At 38.0% G+C, this 20,277-nt stretch overlaps 1 protein-coding gene across 1 annotated transcript in view; it reads right to left on the bottom strand.

Annotated features, from left to right (window-relative positions):
- Window positions 1-20,277, bottom strand: part of LOC145664992 (ATP-dependent DNA helicase Q1-like) — a 69,138-nt gene that overhangs the window by 29,157 nt on the left and 19,704 nt on the right. Inside the window, exons 7-10 of the mRNA XM_081732173.1 lie at window positions 14,542-14,772; window positions 8,740-8,841; window positions 3,040-3,194; window positions 485-663 (exon numbers count right to left, since the gene is read on the bottom strand). Coding sequence (XP_081588299.1) covers window positions 485-663; window positions 3,040-3,194; window positions 8,740-8,841; window positions 14,542-14,772 — 667 coding nt within the window. The remainder of the gene's footprint in view (window positions 1-484; window positions 664-3,039; window positions 3,195-8,739; window positions 8,842-14,541; window positions 14,773-20,277) is intronic.

A 20,277-nucleotide genomic window follows, 5' to 3' on the forward strand; every position in this document is an offset into this window, starting at 1 on the left:
AAATACATTACACACACAATTAATTATGTCAGTGATACATGATGTTCATTGGGCAAAACACTCCAAACAACAAAGATTCATCTTAGACTGGAGAAATGGTTATCCTTCGTTTTTCATTTTCATTTGGCCATGAAAAAAACGCCGAAGAGATATACTAACCCCGTGTACAAATGAGTGGTATCGGAATGTATTACTTGCAGAACATGATGCTTTTTAAAGTTTCAATACTTCCAGTGTACCCTTAAAGAAATAACGACCATTTTAAAAAAAATATCCAATTAGAACTGAACAATCTACACAAAATTTGCAATCGATCAGTGTTAACGGCATCTTTCTAGAGCTTATGGTTCCCAAGAACTCACTGTCGAAAGGATTGGCTACAAACATATATAAAGTTTTCTAGCATTTTAATATATAGATACTGACTTGGTTTGTGAATACTATTCTAGACTTTTATACCTAAAAGCCAAATAGAAATCCTCACCTGTAACTTTCACATCATGACTGTCAGCCTGCTCCAAGATTTGATATAAATGCTGGCAATATTTAGTAATATTCACTGTCTTTTGTTCTCTGCGATCTCGGCAGTGGTCGCACATCCTGTTACAGTCTTTGGGACCACATTGTTCATCAAAGTGTTGGGCTATCACTTCTCGACGACATCTAAAGTAAGAAAAACTAAATTTTTAACAGTACTAACACACTTCAATGCAATTGAAACACTGTACAATTTTTATCGTGTGTGTAAGTTCTCTCTAAGTATTTCCGTGCCCTTGCATTCCATCATTAGAAGAATTATTTCATGATAATCGATCTGCATCTACATCCATTTTCTTTTGCCTAAAGCACATTATTGATATTCAAGTTAATATTTATGATCTAAAATTTAGAACTTAATATAGATATATTCATCAGCAATCAAAAACCCAACAAATCGATTTAAAATAATAACAACTACAAACAGTAAGTAAAACATAACATTGAATTATTTACAGTAATGTTTTCATTTCTCCTAAAAGAAAGGCAAAGTAGTGCACTTAAATTCGATCCTATTTAAAATTAAAATCTTTCGACAATTTCATCTAAATTTCATACGAAGCTGCGAACTTCCCTTTCTTTCGCTAGTCTAGGATCTTTCTCTGGTAGAAATGAAAATATTTGGTATTCCTGAGAGATCTCTCTTAGAAGCCTTGTTCATCCACTTTGTCAATAATATTCTACACTGGCTTTGAAATTTATCACGTTTCCTTGAAAGAATGAAATGAAATCTTTCAGTCTAACGTCCCACGCTTATGCCGGTTAGGCTAAAGAAGACGGTGAATATGAGAAATGAATGAAATGGTGGAATGAAGAAAGTGGGAGGAAACGGGAGAACCCCGAGAAAACTTACGGGAGAACACCCCGCATCATATTTATATCAATGCATGCTATTAATTTACCTAATGAATGTAGTTTTATGTAACTTACTGTATTCTAGATTAACTATATTGTATTCCATTTTATTATGGCATTTGTAGTATTAATTTACCATTTTGAATACGCAATTCTATCAATTAACATCTGTTGTTACATTAATTATTAGATTAACTGTTCTGAACTTATCTTTTAAATCACTTACAAATGCAATTATCTGTTAGTGACAAATAAAAATAAATGTTAAATACCATTGTTAATAAAAATAAATTTTATATTGATTTATTTGTTTTTCATTTAATAAAATGTTTCTCATGTACACTCACTGACAAAAAAAAATATTGCAGCACCAAGAGGGAATCATCCAATTCAACTATAATTCGGTAGATGTGTAGCGCTAGAAGAGTGTACAAAACAACTAGTTTCAAAGATCAGGAACATTGCAAATGGCCGCAGTATCAGTCAGTTGTGAAGCATGAGAGAATGAGTCACCACAGTGCAGGAAGATCAAGAAACATGCATAATACCTCGTCACCGAATTAAACAATATCTGAGGGCGTTAGAAAGGGAGTATAACGTAAGTTTGCACGAAGCCAGCTGAGCATTTTGTGCCAATGCTAGACATGTGGAGCAGTCCAATGTCACTGTGGTCCGATTTTAGGGCCAGTGAATACGTGAAGGCACCAACGCACGACGTGAAGGTTCCAATCGACCAACAGGCCACAACGCGGAAGAATTGTGCGTGAAACCTTAATGTTTATGCCTGCTATTCACACACAAGGTAGTGGACTCACTGTAACACCCTGTGTCATGTCGCACCATGTCTCGACGATTAGTATCAGCTGGATTGCGGATACACCGTCCCCTGCGTAGGTTACAATAACCCAGTGCATAAACAACAGCGTATGGAGTGGTCTTCCAATTGGGTAGCATCGAATTCTCTGCGTTTATGGCGGCGCCAGGGAAATACATTACATCCAGTCATTATTGTGGAACGGTACACAGGCGTTACTCCTGACATCATGGTATGGGAAGCCATCACGTATGACTTTCGGGCAGCTCTCATAGTAATCCGCGGAATCGTTCCGGCACGGTGATACATGAGTGAGATTCTGTGTCCACATGTGTTATCCTTCCAGCGAGAGCACGCTGGTACAATCTTTCAACAAGACAACGCTTAGCCACATACGGCACGCGCGTCTATGGACTGTGTACGCCATGTTGAAAGTCTTCCTTGGACAGCAACGCCACCTGATCTCTTCCCAACTGCAATAGCAACGCCAACCAATACTCAGATGCCAACTCCGATGAGCAAGATCTCGAGGTGCAGTTGCAGCAGCTATGAACTGACTTGTTTCAAGCAACGATGCGACGACTTTACAATTCACTTCCAAGTTTCATCAAAGCATGTATCTGTGCCCGAGTTGGTGCTACAAATTTCTGAAATGCAACACGCATTTCGCTCGTATAACCAAACCTGTTATCAGATTGATCTGATATTGTAATCATTACAATAAAGTTATATGACTTTGCAACTCATTAAGTTTCATTTCATTTCCTCTTGGTGCTTCTTTCTTTTTTGGCCAGTGAGTGTACTTCTTCTAGTTTCGAATTATATAAGCGTACCTCGAGGAGTCCAAACAATACGCCACCATTCCGTACAAATTTTCCAATCCTGTCTGCTGCGTGAAAACCATTGTACTTAGACGAAAAACATCTCCAAATCGGTAAAATACAATGCAATCTGCTGATTTGTCGTCCCGTCCAGCGCGGCCGCTTTCCTGTACAAGAAAATAAACTATATGTGTAATACAAATTTGATCTAATAAAACTGTTTTTCTTTTTGTATTTTTTTTTTATGTTATTCTTCCAGTAACATTCTCTAGTTGTTTTTATTTAAAGTTTTCGTTCATAAAACGCATTTACTTACACATTTTATCATGGATTTACTGAAGTCTCTATCCTTGCCCTAGTAACGATAAGGTCAAGGAAAATATTTCTAAAATATACAACCTTCTGGCTCCAAAAGTCAAAAACGCAAGTTCCAATTTACTGGAGTTGTAGACGCTTCTCAGTCTTTCCTAAATGAAAATGAAATGAAATCTTTGAGTTTTAGGTCCCACGGTTATGCCGGTTCTTTCCTACATGAACCAAGAACTACCTAAATCGCTTCTCACTCTCGATAAAGGTACATTCACTCCATTTCATGGAGATTGCAAGATAGTATAATGAATTAAACGTTGTTATTATACACCATGTTGCCGACAGTCACCAGACACATCAAGTAAACGATCCCAGAATGACGTAAGTCAGGGACACCAATACACCTCACCGACACTATATCAGTGAAGGCAGAAATGCTGGAGCATCAAACCCGTTTGTCTGGCACGATGAGTCAAAGAAACAAGTTAAATGCATTCGAAAGGGGCATGGTTGTAGGTACCCATAAATTTGGACATACGGTCAGAGATATTTCTCAGCAGCTAAACGTGCCCCGGTCCACAGTCAGCGATCTCACAGTCAAGTGGAAACGCCATGGAACTACTGAACCGAAGTCTCGCGCTCTAGTAAGCCCAAGAAAATACGTAATTGAGACCGGAAAACCCTGAAGGGTGCTGTGCGAAACAACCGGCAGACATCTTTGTCAGAGGCTACAGACGACTTCCGTCTCAGCTCATAGACACTGGACAGTGACAGACTATCCACTGAGAGGTGATAGCACTTGGTTTTCATGGTTGTATTGCTGCCAGGAAGCTCCAAATCACACGCACTAATGCGCGGAGGCGTTTGCAATGGTGCAAAGAGCACCGTAATTGGACTTTGGAGCAATGAAAGAATGTAATATGGAGTGATGAATCAATACAAGCTCTGCTACTCTGATGGGCGTGTATGGACCTGATGAATGCCTGAAGAAAGGTACTTACCGGAGTATATTGTGTCAACCATGAAATTTACTGGTGATGGTATCATAGTTTGAGTCTGTTTCTCCTGGTTTAAATTGGGTCCGTTAGTTTCAATAGACGGGTCGATGACTTCTGGTGTGTACGAAGATATTTTAGACAATAGCACGCTACCGATACTATGGAAACAGTTTGGGACAGGCCCTTTTCTGTATCAACACGATAATGCTCCTGTTTACACAACACGAGTCACTAAGTTGTGGTTTGACAATACTCAGGTGGAAGTGCTTGCCCGGCAGGCTCAAAGCCCCGACCTGAGCCCTATAGAACATCTTTGGGATAAATTGAAGCGTCGGTTGCATGCCAAACCCACTTGACCAATAACCATACGTGCACTGTTCACCGTGCTACAGGAGGAATGGAGCACAATTCCGCCAACAGTATACTAGAACTTAGTGGTTAGCCTACCCCGAAGGGAAAACATTGTAATTCAAGTAAAAGAAAGCCTGATATCCTATTAGTTATACACGTGGTCCCTTTCGAACCAACAGTACCGGATGTCCACTGACTTTTGGCACCATAGTATAAATATACTTATATTACTGTATTTTTGTGGACGCTCTGTATATTTCGAAAAGACTAATTATTTTTCGATTTATACGATGGGAACTTCTTTTCTTCGATGGGAACTATTTTTCTTCCCACGCAACAGGACAAAGGAGTCTTTTATCGTTCACTCATATATTATATATATCTAAAACGTTGCTTTGTGGTAAGAATATTTTAGTGAGCGACAAAGGATCTCAGTGTTTCTTCCTTACATACTAATATGCAAAAACTAACTTCTATAGTTATCTGGAACTGAATCACGTGTATTTTCCAATCATTTATGGAAATATTACACACCAGGTGTCTGAGCGCTAGGCCATTAGATAACGACAACCACATCGCTTTGCCAGTTCGTTATCTAAATGTTCCCACAATCAAGTTATCGCAATGTCTTGTGCGTCGTGGCCAGTGGACTAAAATTAACGTCAATTCTTTTTTATATTCTATTTCCATGTACATACAGGTGATTTAATCTGAGTGCTCTTTGGAATGAACTGCCAACATTGACAGTCGGTCAGTGCAGCTTGTACGTCGAACCTCTGAGTTCGAGGAGTGTTACTTCGTACATATAAGAAGACACCACGTCAGTGGCATCGAGTATAACATTATTTTAAGGGGCACACGCTATTAGCCGGTGAAGGACGTAGTTAACGGCTAGCCTCAATTAGTGAAGTCCCGAGTTCGCCAACCCAGTACGTATCAGTTGTAAACGTGCCCTCCAACATTTTTATTCTATTTTGGCAACTGTCTACATTTTCTTGAGAGAGACTAACGTCGACATCTATGGATTTGTTCAGCAGCAACAAGTTACTTCGCGGGATTATCCCGGCGACCCCCCCCCCCCCACACACACACACAGTGCTAATTCTCGATGTGCATTAACGGTGTGAGAAAAACATTTATAGTGGAATCCCAATCATAATCTTCCATAGAGATATATATACAAGTGATAAAGGGCTATAGTGTAGTGAAAAAGCGAAGTGTGATTTTATTAGCGAAAATAATTATATATATATATATATATATATATATATTCAGTGTTGAGTGTTGTGGTTGTTTTTCTAATACGTTATTTTTTTAATAGTATTTTAATAAATAAGCACAGTGTCGTTTTATCCAGTGTGTTTTTGTTACATGCATAAGTGATATTTGTGTGCGTTGTGGTCTGAGTGACCGTCTGATCGACCGTGAGGTTTTCGAAAAATGAAATCAAATGAAATTTTTGAGTTTTACGTCCCACAATTATGCTGGTTACGCTAAAGGAGACGGTGATGATGAGAGATGAATGAAACGGTGGAATGAGGAAGGTGAGAGGAAACGGGAGAACCCCGAGAAAACCCACGCACACGGTGTTTGTCCACCACAAAGTTCACTTGGCGGGAGCAGGGTTTGAATCCGGGACCCCAAACACCAGAGGTGAACGCTCTACCACTGAGCCACCGCGGCCCGTGAGGTTTTCGAGACGAGACATCCGAACCTCTCGGTGCCTAATGCTCATCTCGTTATTGATACCGGCGGGCAATTTGGGAAAAATTTTGTACTCCCTTTATGGAGATATCCTTCAACGTCTTAGCCAGGTCTCCTAAAAATACTCATTGGCAGGATAACGGACAGATCCCGGAAAGCGGTTATAACTTCAATAATTCGAAAAGATGGAACGGCCGGGAGGAAATTATCAAAGGGTTAATACTAGCATTAATTAGAATGTACTCGAAACACTAGCATTAATGTAGAAAGTTCATTAAGAAACCAGGTTGAAAAATATTTTAATTTGATGTCTCTCGGTTATTATCTTTATGCTAAAGGGGCCAGATGGTTAATGAAAATAAATGATTATGAAACAATTGGTGGAATGAGAAAGCGGGAGGAAACGGACGAACCTCCGAGAAAACCCACGGACACGGTGTGTTCACCACAAACTCATCTGACCTGAAACTGAGGCAGGGATCCCTAGCACTAGAGGAAGCCGCTCTATTAATAAGTTCGTTGTGAAGATGAATCAAGCTTGTGTGACACAAAAGGACGAACCAGGAACATGGCGGCTCTATGGTAGAGCACTTACCTCTGAGGACATGGGGTCCCTAGTTCGATTCCCGCCCAAGTTTGTAGTGGACAACATTGTGTCCATGAGTTTTCTCGGGATAGTTCCTCCCACATTCTCATTCCAAAACATCATTCTCTTGCCTTAATCATCCGTCTCCCTTAGTCTAAACAGTATAATCGTTGGACGTTAAACTGAATTCATTCATTCATACAAAAAGGACAAGAAGTTGGAAACTAGTGACAATGTGTACAGTCCGCAGCAAAAAACCTGCAACATGAGCATGTAAGATTATTGTGAAACGACGAAGTCTTTTGCTCCAAAATAAGTGTGTAGTGGAGGACGCTGAGGTTTCTCCTGTCGTAATTCATACCGCTTATAACAATAACTATATTTCAATCTGGATTTAGGGATTTGGACAAGGGTTGGAATGCAGTTCAGGGTTCCTACTGATTTGGAGCAATCTATTTCCCTGACTTTTCCTGACCTTTGGCAGGAAATTCCCTGACTTTTATGACGTTGATATATAAATAAGGAATAAATAACGGTGAATATTTATTTATGAGAACATTTATTCTATAGAGACAAATAGTAATCAATTGCTCAATCAATTTCACTTACTTTCCATAAAAATCTGAGCAACGTTCCATATTGTGATCATTAATGGTTGGCTAACCTGAAAATGGTGTACAATTAATATTAAAAAAATATATTTTATAAAATTTCCCTTACTTTCCCTGGTTTCCAGTCTTTTCCCCTGAATTTCCCTGACCTGCACCTTTTTCCCTGACTTTCCTTGATTCCCCTAACCAGTAGGAACCCTGCAGTTGTAAGTGCACTCACTCACACACGCAACATAGTATATAACAATCTTCCTCAGGACAGTAATCAGATGGAAACCACCGGCTTTTAATTTAATGGACCTAGATGATATGCTTACGTTTTTAAGTACTGAAACATGCTTTAGAGAACATTTTTCTACACCACGCATATTGCACCACGAACTAACACTCGAAAATTATCATTATAATCCCATTCAAAATAATATTCCTTGTAATCTAAACATTATTTTGAATGGAATTATATTTCACTCACATCACACATGCATGAGATCATGGTCACGGGCATGACCGAAATATAACGAAAACAATATCTTAAACAAAAACGTAAAATGAAATGAAATGAAATCTTTAAGTTTTACGTCCCATGGTTATGCCGGTTAGGCTAAAGGAGACAGTGATGATAAGAAATGAATGAAATGGTGGAATGAAGAAAGTGGGAGGAAACGGCAGAACCCCGAGAAAACCCACGAGCACGGTGTTTGTCCACCGCAAAGTCCACACGGCGCGACCTGGAATCGAACCAGAGACCTCAAGCACCGGAGGTGAACGCTCTACCACTGAGCCACCGCGCCCCCAACAAAAATGTAGTTCGTGGTGCAAGGTAAGAGTTCATTCTTATGTTTCTTCACCAACAATTTCAACCTTCCTTTGATCCTTTTTGCTGAAGAAGAAACCCAACGTGATCCGAAACGATAAGATGAATAATCGACATATATCAATGAAAGTTCGGAAACTTTTATTTTCATTGTGAACACTCATTCCTGTGATCAATTTCCATTAAAACGAACCTACCATACACCATCCTTAGTTTTACAGGTATAATAGTACAGAAAACCCCTTTATTACCTAATATACTAAGGCTTTGTATTACTGCATGCTGTCATCTAATACAACAAATTCAGTAAAGCGAAGACGAGGACTTGCTATGACTTACCTGGTAAAAGTTTTCCATTGATTTAGAAATTGAATGATGAATGACGAATCTCACATCAGGCTTATCTATTCCTAAACCAAAGGCAATCGTTGCAACCACTGCCTAAAAAAATTAAGATTATAAAATGACACAAAAACTACTGAGAAAACAAGGGTCTGTAAAAAATAGCTGCATAAAATTTAGCTGAGAATGAAATAAAACCTTAACACACCGTAGAGCAACGGAGAAATTCATAGAAATGATCGAAATATTTAATAGCGTGAGCAAATAGACGAAAATGAGAATATTCCATGAAAACTTATTCACACATTATGTTGTTTATTTCATCGTTAATTTTAGGTAATAATATTTTGAAAGTTTCATCTTTGAGTTTAGTAATACACGGTGTTTCAAAAAGAATGACCTGATTTTAAAAGTCCATATGTATTGATAAAAACATACTACAAAAATGGGATAAATTGCAATACACTCACAAAATCTTAATGTTTTAGCTATGCTATTACAAATGCTCTGTGTGTCCACCAGCAGTAGCACGAACAACATCTAGACGATAGCTAAATTCGTCATTTCATCGGATGTACAAGGCCCACTAGGACACTTATCTTTACACAAGCATCCTGTCTCTTCAAATTGGTGATACCAACGACGAATGTTTTTGGATGCAGGCGGATCAATGCCAAAACGCCGACAAAAAGCACGCTTTGCGAAATCAGTGACTCAGTCTTTGCAAACTGTATCACACAAAACGCCTTCTGTCGAGCGGACGCCATCTTACTTCTGATTGACTGCAAACTGAGAAGACGCGTTGACTAACATCTAACGGCGATTTTCTGAAACTCTAATCTACGTCCATTCAAACAACACTCATTTCCTTGCCGGCACGTCCCATGTTCCGTAATTATTACCGCCCAAAATCAGGTCATTATTTTTGAAATACGGTGTACTATGATTTAAAAAAAAAAAAATAAAATAAAATAAAATAATAATAATAATAATAATAATAATAATAATAATAATAATAATAATAATAATAATGAATTAGCCGCGGAGGAGACGCCTTCAACTTTATAAAGCTTTTATATACACATGTAAAAATAAAAATTAAGTCGATTATATAAGTGTCCTTGCAAATATCACTCGTGTCTTCTCTATACAAGTAACTAGATTTAGAACCTACATTAAGGTTTTGACTAGATGAAGACAGAAATAAATCTGAAACGAAAACAAGCATGGGTATAATAGCCTACGTGTGAGTAATTAGAAAAGGAGAAGAAGAAGAAGAAGAAGTAAATAAATAAATAAAAATAAATAAAAATGAAATAACTCTGAATTGCTGGTTCTTTTATGATGCTAGTATGGCTCTAGAACAGTGATCGTCAAATGGGGGACCACGTGTATATTTCATTTGGTACACGATTAGAGATGAACGATCTGTTTCTAATTTAACACTACACGTAACAGGAAGAGTGTAGCAGACCATCATAATATACATGAACCGAAACTTAACTTTAACAGTGAAAGTATTTCCCTTTTGGACGTTACGGTCGTTCGTACCGGGCAGATTTTTAGGGAAAAAAAGCATATTTTATGTAGTTACATTGAAATGTTAGCAGCTCAGGTCCTAATTGGGCTATTGTACACAGGATAAGAAGAATAAAATACAGAATGAGGCGTTCTAGGTAGTACTTGCCACATTCAAATCGTCCCTACCCGGCCTCCTTTGTACTCAAACAGAAAATTTACCCAAACCGCATTCATAAATAACACTCCAAACAAGTCATCATGAGCTGGTGTCGACGGCACGCGTTGTTACGATTGCTGAATTTATATTAAAAATTGATACATTTTGTTACTATGTTGTGTACCAATATTAATAATAGGCGAACATAAAAACATTAAACTAGTCCTCTTAAAGTTATTCAGCATATAAATATAAAGCTATAAAGATCAAACAACGTGTTGACTAAGTATGAATATCGCTTTCTGTACAAGAGGATAAACAAAAATGCAATCTCGCTTTCTTTTCTAGTAGCTCAACCGAGAAGATCACCTTCAGCTGAAAAGGACTTATTGAAATATCCCTCTCATGTAACAGGGAAACACGTGGGTTACTTCAATGGTATTCCACTTCCTTTGAAGCAGCCTGAGGATAATTTGGCCACGCCGACTTTAAGAGCAAACTCAACAGAGGGTTGTTTCCTGAAATTGCACTCTGAGCGGTCATAATAATCGTCCATTTACAGTACAGCGTGTATCAAAATAATGACCTGATTTTGGACGGTAATAATTACGGAACATGGGACGTGCCGGCAAGGAAATAAGTATTGTTTGAATGGATGCGGACTGGAGTTTCAGAAAATCGCCGTTAGATGTTAGTCAACGCGTCTTCTCAGTTTGCAATCAGTCAGGAGTAAGATGGCGTCCGCTCAACAGAAAGCATTTTGTGTGCTGCAGTTTGCAAAGACTGACTCGGTGATTTCGGTCAAGCGTGCTTTCGCATTGAACCGCCTGCACCCAAAAATATTAGTCGTTGGTATCGTCAATTTGAAGAGACATGACGCTTGGGCAAAGGTAAGAGTCCAGGTCGGCCTCGCACTGTGTAAAGATTATGACGAATTTAGCTATCGTCTAGATATTGTTCGTGCTGCTGGTGATGGATACATAGAGTATTTGTAATAGCATAGCTAAGACTTGAAGATTTTGTATTTTGCAATTTATCTCATTTTTGTAGTATATTTTTATCAATACATATGGACTTTTAAAATCAAGCCAATCTTTTTTAAACACCCTGTACTTTGAAAGTGTATTTTTTAAGCGAAAGAGAAAGGATTCCTACTATAGGCACGAGAGCTGGCTGTCACAGAGCACTTTGAGATACTACTTACTACTCGAACACCATAACTGTAATTTCAGAGCGTTCAGATTGCACGTAACTTTTGTTGAGTTAACCCATATTATCCAGCACTCCCCACATTCTCTTAGTTTTCCGTCGTTGTAAGTTTATATCTATTTATTTTTAATTTGCCTGGCCCTCTAATATGGTTCCTATTTTATTCTGACACATAGCGCATTATAAATTAGCCACCCTTGCCTTAAAATAACCAGGATAATGAAGGTTCATGCAAATTGACTTTTATAAGCACCTATGTGTGGGATCAATTTACGCACCTTTTCCATTTCTTTCCATCTGAATTCCTTCAAAATTTTCATTACTAAAATTGAGTTATTTGTGTGAAGAGAACACGAGTGTTTAGTGCAAGAATTTTTTTTTAATACTTGATTACGAAACACTATTCATATATAACAACATTAAAAATTAATTTAGTGCATTACATTAGGACTAGGAATTAGATTTCTGGGCTTTTGGCATCTATGACCATGTTAGCCCGTCACATTTGAGGGATGACGTCCCTCGGCGATCACATTATCCGGGGAAAGGAGGAAGAAAGGATTGGGGGAAGGAAGGATGTAGCCTGGGACCATAATGTTAGCTACAATCCCCACATTTGCCTGGTGTGAATGAGAAAAATCCAGGAAAACGTCACTCAAAATGACTGACTTCAAAAAGCTTTCACACTTTTTCAAACGAGTGTCCCCACCGGGAATCGAAGCTGGGATCGTTCGCCTTTAGTGTATTAGAACAAATCGTTGTTTCCCTATTTCTCTACATCCAAATATATTTCAACTTTTTCATTAACCTCTTCAGTGGCTGGGCGGCTTTCAAGCGTCTTGTACAATTTTTCGTTTATTGTGCGAACCACTTTTAAGCTTTGTATTTTGAAGACTTCATGCCACATGTTAAGGACTGCCGCGCCGCACAGAAAACTATGAATAACCCTGTACTAATAATGTGAAAGTACTGTAGGCCCTAGCAAAATGAGAGTATATTTTAAGCGCTACTTCTTCTTTTCTTCATGTAACTTATACACCTAACTTTAAACCCATGTGCTAAAATTAAATTTTAGTTATGGACATAAACAAAATTTATTGAATATATAACTATTGTAATACACTAAAACTCAAATACTTTGAGATCTAAAGTTAACACGTTGTACGTGGGTGCTTAACTACTGAAAACATCTTTTATGCTGTAATTGTTATATAATCCATAATTGTAATTGTTTCGTCTATACTTACATATAAAATAATGTGTCATTAGATTTTCTCATAAAAAGGAATGTCTTAAAAGGTACCAAATTTGGTATACAGATAAATCTTCACCAGATCTCATTATGTACGAAGACCTTTTTTTCGATTTTCGGCTTAGGGGGATGAAAATCTATGCGGAAACATAAAGCATCTTTCTCGCACTTTTTTAGAACGCTTAAACGTATGCAACCCTCATTAGCCCATGAATGTGCGGGTTTATATAACAACACAAGATAAAAAACAAGGAATGAAGTAAAAACATTTCTTTCCTCCCTTTCAATCGATGTCCTGAATTAAGGGTCAGCAACGAACGATGGGTGATTACTCTTTTTATCCTCCAGTTGTGAATTAAGACCCGACTACGATGGATGATTAAAGCTAGTACTCAATAATTTCTTGTATCACTAATTACCACTTAATTTTTGCACAGAACTTTAAAGTTAAATGTATAAATTACATCAAGCATAGATAAGCAACGCCTAAGTCAGTATTTACGGGAGAATGTTCAATTATAAGTTCTTTCATTAAAAAAATCGCAGTTTTCTTCCTTTCTTTTTAATTATTATTAATAACAAGAGGTCTTATCAGGGTATCTACTATTTCGGACAAATAAAATTCCCTGACTTTTCCAGGTTCCCACAGCAACTGAGAAACTTTTCGACATTGTATTTTAGTAAAATGCAGCACACTAATTAGCACTTAATATAGCATTTTGCTATTAGTGAACATTTAAAACAATAAATGACGCCGGAAACACTCTAATTAGCAAAGTTACTAACTAGTTTTTGTGTGTTCTTTGACATAAATTTTGGTGTTCCATATTTCGCCGTAATTTCCCTATACCCACCATCCTGCGCACAGATGAAACACAACAACGTGAATTTACTTTTTCATTTAGTGAATAGCTAAAAATCATATAAAGGAAATTCAAACATTAAACCAAATCCCGTGCCTTTGATTCTTTTCCCATTGTTGTAATCTTCAGGACACAAATTATATATTTTACGAGGAGATCAGTAAGCACTAGGTCCAAATGCAAGAACGTCACTCTCCTTTGACGAGTCCCTGCTATATAGTGACTTCTGCTGTAGCAGAACATTGATTTGAAATATTTTAGTTATTTGTTCTTTAGTATTCTAGCTATAAAATTTAATGCTTGAATATTTTCCCATATCAATCTACCCTTCGTTAAAACTTTCAGAAAATTCTGAAAACTCTTTGGCTTTTGCAGACATTAACAAATTCCCTAAATTTTCCAGAATTTCCACGTTTTCCAGACTAGTAGACACCTTGCCTTATTTCACTTTTAGAATCCTTTTGTCGAAAGAACAAAATGAGTTTATGAAGTGAATCGAAGTTTATGAAGTGACTGACGTAATCTAGTAAACAAGACCAGAAGAAGTGGTCGAAACAGTAAAGGAAAATTCTTACACATTATTCAACAAACTGTTTCACTTTGCTTTTTAATAATTAGATTTAAAATGCGTGTTTGCCTTTAATAACATCTTAAAGATGATTCTTTTCTCCTCACTTGGTTTTCGTTCCACCCAACTGTAAACTTTAACATTCATATTTCAGTTGACATATATTTTTCTTCGACGTCAGAATCTGTTAAAACCAGCAATTTCGAAACACTGAAAACTTAGAACTTACCTGATATTCTCCACTCATCCACTTCTTGTGTACTTTGCTTCGAAGTTGAGCGTCTAAGTTGGCATGATAACACCCAACACGCAGCTCCCTCTTCCTCAAGTCAGTCATCAACTCTTCTGAGTCCTTGATTGATGTAGTGTAAATAATACCAGACTGGCCTCTAAAACGTCGCTTTAACAACTGCTCCAACTCATCTAGGCATTCTTTGTGAACAGACGATTTTGGTCTAACCTGCGAAAAGATAAATATAGGCCATTTTTGACACTTTGTATCTAAAAATAACAAGCTAAAAGTTTAAGTTACAATATAGAATTTAATTGTTCAGGAGTGCTACGATTGTTTTTTTTTTTTTTTCATATACAAGGTACCTTTAGAAAGAATCTGGATTCACAGTCTTTTGTCAACGTCCGTTTGCAGAAGTAGGAATACATAAGAAGTAAGCCTAGAATCTAAGGCAGGATTTCAGCTAGATTCATTCCCTTCAAGAACTGAAGCTAGTTTTTCTTTACGCTCACCATTTAAACACGATGGGCTTCACTCAGATTCTACTACTTCAAATAGTTATCTTCGCAGGGGAATATTGATAGTGATACAAGTTGGTAGTGTCTCTCTTCGGTGTGGGACCCGGATTCGATTCCCAGTGGAAACTCATGTATGTCTATGTCTCATATAGTCTTACTGCTGAGAGGGGCGTTGAAAAATCCAATCCAATCACCATTCACGATAAACTGCAAGACTAGTTTATAGAGCTTCGGCACTGAAAAAGGGTGTTACACTCCAAATACATAGCTGTTGCCACTTTAATTTCCAACAGCAGCTAGCAACAGAACTTTGCGTGATAATGTTGGATTCCTTTCAGCACCGAGACTATATGAGACATGGACCTAGAGCTTAATGTGGGACTCGATCCATTGAGCTCTCACTGGGAGTCGAACGTGAACCTCTCGCGCCGAAGATGCGTAAGCTAACCATACTCACAAGATAGCTGTTGGTATGTTATAGTTGTTAAAAAAAAAAAGTAACAAGAAAATGCATACGTCAATTAATGTTCCTTCAACAATAAAGGTGCTGTGACTTCCTGTAGTACGAGGGCAATTCGACAAAAAAAAAAAAAAAAAAAAAAAAAAAAAAAAAAAAAAACGCTCGTTTGGTTATTAATGACATACACTCACAGATACAGAACTTCACAGAACTTCTATTATACGCATTAGAAAAGCACAACACTACATTACTTTTCAACATATTTACCATTCAAATTGAGGTACTTGTCATAACGTTTTATAAGGTTTGAAATTCCTTCTGCAAAAAAATCTCTCGCCTGGGAATGAAGTCATCTGCTAACAGCACTGTGAAGCGCATTGTCATTGTCGAAGCGGTCCCACGCAAGTTACTGTTTCATGTGCCTGCAGAGGATTGTAGTCGAAAAGCGAACATAAAGTTCAGATATTGTGAACCAACGGACTTCACGGACAGTTTTGTCAATTTCCGGTACGAGTTCATTACTTACTATAGATTGGCGCCCACTTCTTCCCGCATCGTGCACATCAGTTCGTCCATCTTTAAACATGCAGCACTATTCACGTACGAAACTTTTACTCATCACATTTGGTCCGTAAACACCACACAGTTCATAGTTGCCGAATGATTTTTTCGCGCTCAAAAATAGTATTACAGTACGCATTTCACATTTGGCGGGTTTTTCCATTGGAGCGTTCGTTTTCAATTGTTATAGCGGAAGGGGGAACTGCAACACAACTTTCTTCTTCCCCTACTCACTCTTTACTGAACTACTGCACACACAGCGCCACAGGACAGACGTCGCTCTTCCCGGCCATTTCTCGAACGTGTGCAAAAGCATTTTTTTTTTTTTTTTCAAATTGCCCTCGTATCAAGAAGTCAGATCGTTCACAGAAGGAAATATGAACGTATTACAGTAACCCTCTGTCCAAATTATTGTATATGGGCAAGTTGTTACATTTATCTAATAACAAAACTTACTTACCATCCGTCTACCATACTACGTTTCAATTTTAAGCGTACCTCGTCCTCTGGTACGCTCAGAAAAGTACAAAGGAGGGTAACAATAGTGGTTTCAAAGTAGTGCTTAATTCTCCGATGAAATTAGAAAGTGACTACAAAATACAATTATTATATGGACCATCTCAGATCCTCAAGGACTTAATTAGTAACCTAACTCAGTTAACTTATTAAGTCGATGCATAAGTTCGTGCGGTCCTTATATTTTATTTTTATTTTGCTGTTCTGTTAATTCAAATACAAATACAACATAGACATAACATTAACATATTCTACGAGTGTAACAATACATTGCATACATTTTACTGTCACTCATATTGCATACATTTCATGAAGCAAATAATTCAAGCGACTTTCGTCAAAATCTGAAGGTCTTCCAGAACGTGGATCATCAGACAAGTCAAACCGTCCTGCTCGAAAGTGAGAAAACCATTTCTGTACTGTTTTTTTCAGGAATTGCTTCATTCCCGTACACTGCACAAATTGTTCTCGCACCTTCTGCTGCACTGGATCCTCGGTTAAACTCGAAGAGTAAAATGCAACGGAAATGATCACTTTTCTCAACTTGATATCCCATATTAGTTTGTCTGAAATATACACAATAATACGTTCACAATGAAGAAAACCCGTGTTTCACAACACACAAACTCCAAACTACGGTAAAACAACGCAATAACGATAAACAATCGCTTCATGCCGCATTTTTGTCAACCCAAAAGAAAACCGCTAGAACTTACGCATCGACTCAACATATCGGAATAACCAGACTAATCAAACTGGAAACGAACTGACATTTGGAGGGGAACAGGTTGTCCTATTACCACGCATTGAAAAATGAAATGAAATGAAATCTTTTGAGTTTTACGTCCCACGATTATGCCGGTTAGGCTAAAGGAGACGGTGATTATGAGAAATAAATGAAATAGTGGAATGAATAAAGTGGGAGGAAACGGGAGAACTCCGAGGAAACTTACGTACACGGTGTATGTCCACAACAAAGTTCACTTGGCGGGAGATGGGATCGACCCCGGGACCCGACGCACCAGAAGTGAACGCTCTACCACTGAGCCACCGCGGCCCCCCATTGCCACGCACTGAGTATTCAGCTGAGGCGTCCGTTTTGCTCCTTCCACCTCGGTTGACAAATACTTCTGAACATACGTTACAACGCGGCAACATTGTGCTGTAGTAGTCCCTTTCTACAGAAACCCTCCACTTGTAACTACCACCATGAAGCTTATGACTGCCACTTCTCTAAATGACCTTAATAACCTTATTAGCTTCCCTTCTTAACACAAATTTCCATGTAATTTTGAACTGTGAATTAGTTTCTAAATTTGATCAGAGTATAAAAGAAATCCAATAACGAGGATTAAAAACTTAGAAAAGAACCTGCGGCATCAAGATTATCTAAACATTTGTCTACCTCTAAGCGCTCCATTAATATGGTACAGATGCTTCGTAAGACATCACAAATCTGAACTTCCACTTATGAATCCTACTTTAATAGAACTAGAGATGCGGCGTTTAATCTCAATCAAGGCTCATTGAATAGAATGGAAACTGAATTTAAAGTTTCAAAAATATGAAAAAACGTTATGAAGAACGGAAAGAATACTGCCAATAGTGGTCTATTTAGGTTCATAATAAGTGAAGATAAGTAAATAAATAAAGCAAGGATTGAAACACTGAAGGTTTACGAAAAGAGAGTGTGGGTTTCTAAATAAGAATTAAAAAAAAAAAAATGCAAAGTCCTATTGAACAGCGCTACGCTATTAAATTCTGTGTGGGGCTCGGGAAATCAGCTATGGAGATGTTAGTCATAATCTAGCAAGTGTTCGGGAGTAAAAGCCTATCAAAAGCTACTCTTTTGAGATAGGACAAGAGCTTAAAACAGGTCAAGAGAGCGAAAGACGAACCCACACAGAACGTTCATCCACGAGCAAAACCAAGACAATGTGTAAAGTGTGTGTGGTATGTTGAACTCAGACCCAGAGACAAAACGCCCAAGTGGCGAATGGCTCACAACAGATTTGCCTCAAAAAAGGATCGAACGAGCGGGTCGAAGGACAAGGCCATACTCATGGTTTTCTTTGTCTACTCTGAATTTGTATCTGAGTCAGTTACGGGGCTTTCTACGCAGAACTGCTGAAAAAATTGAAGGGAAGGGTTAACCGACTGAGGCCAGACATTATCGTCAATTGGAAGCTGCATCATGGTAATGCACGAAGGCACATCTGCTTCGCAGTCAATGACTACTTGGCCCGGAACGGCATGGCAACGCTTTTCCAGACTCACTACAGTGCCGATGTGACTCCGGCAGACTTTTTCCTTTTCTTCCTAGTGCAAATAGCCCTCAAAGGACAACGGCATGGGACCGTAGCAGAGTTCAAAGCGGCTTTGATGTGCAGCTTGGACGATATTCTGGAAAAGAAGTTCCAGGGCATCTTCAAAGAGTATAAAACTTGTTGGCAGAAGTGTGTCGACGCCCAAGGATCCAATTTTGAAGCAGTTTAATGATTTGTAGAGATATTTTCAATACGTTTATTCAGTCTCATTACTTTTTATAAAATTCCTGTAGAACTTTTGTTTAAAACATTTCAAACTTTATGAAAATTATTTAGTGTAATGACGTAAATACTGGATTACATGGAAAATATCTGAAAGTGAGAATGGAAATAACTATGTGTTTCACTTCTGGAAGTAGGTATTTTCTTTCCTAGTTGCGATAATTATGAATTAAAAAAAAAAAAGCGATGCAAATCATTTAGTTGTTGTTGTGTGTTTGAAATTACTTCTGAAACAAGTAGACAACTATCAGTGTTATATGAAGCTCAGAGGCAAAGCGTTCACCTCTGGTGTGTGAGATGCTTGGTTTGATCCGAGCTCACGCCAAATAGATTTTCTAGTGGACATACTCTATAATTTTCTTTTTGTGTGTGTGTGTGTTTGTGTTCTCCCTTTTTCTCACTTTCTTCATTCTATTATTTCATTTATTCTCATAATCACCGTCTGCTTTAAATCTCGGGGACGTAAAACTCGACGGTTCAATTTTGGTGATATGTGTATCGGTATAAATTAACACAATAGTTTCTATTACCATTGTCAGTGACATTATGTTCTATTTTTTGACATTTATGATTATCGCAACTACAGAAGAAAATAACTTCTTCCAGCTGTGAAATATATTTTTAACTTGTTCGCATCATCACACAAAATAATTTTAATAAAGCGGATTGGTTTAACGTTTTCCTCTTTACAAAGATTTTACATTGAAGCATAGGTTTTTATGGGTAGACACACTGGCGCATATCCCGGGGGATGAGGGGGACATGTCCCCCCAATCTTGCAACTGGGGAGACTGTCCCCCCTCCCCCAATAATTCGATCTGAAATGTGTTTTTTGCGGAAAAAGGTAATGATTTGTTTCCGATTGCCACAAAGGAAAGTGAGATGAAATTGTTATCCTCCCTAGAATAAACTTCAAATCTCCCAATGTTGAAGACAACTCTGCTCCCCTAATCCTCCACAGCATTGTTTTTCAACTTCACAAATATTTTAAACATCGGTTAAAAAAAAAAAAAATCCCCCCCCCCCTAATGTTGAAGAGAAATTTGCGCCGCTGAGTAGACAGAAATTATAACTACATTTCTTTAGCGGGCGGTATAGCAGTTGAAGATGTATTAAGGAAGGAGCCAGA

This window comes from Thermobia domestica, chromosome 11, assembly GCF_964235325.1.
Source record: "Thermobia domestica chromosome 11, izTheDome1.hap1.1, whole genome shotgun sequence".
Taxonomy (NCBI): domain Eukaryota; kingdom Metazoa; phylum Arthropoda; class Insecta; order Zygentoma; family Lepismatidae; genus Thermobia; species Thermobia domestica.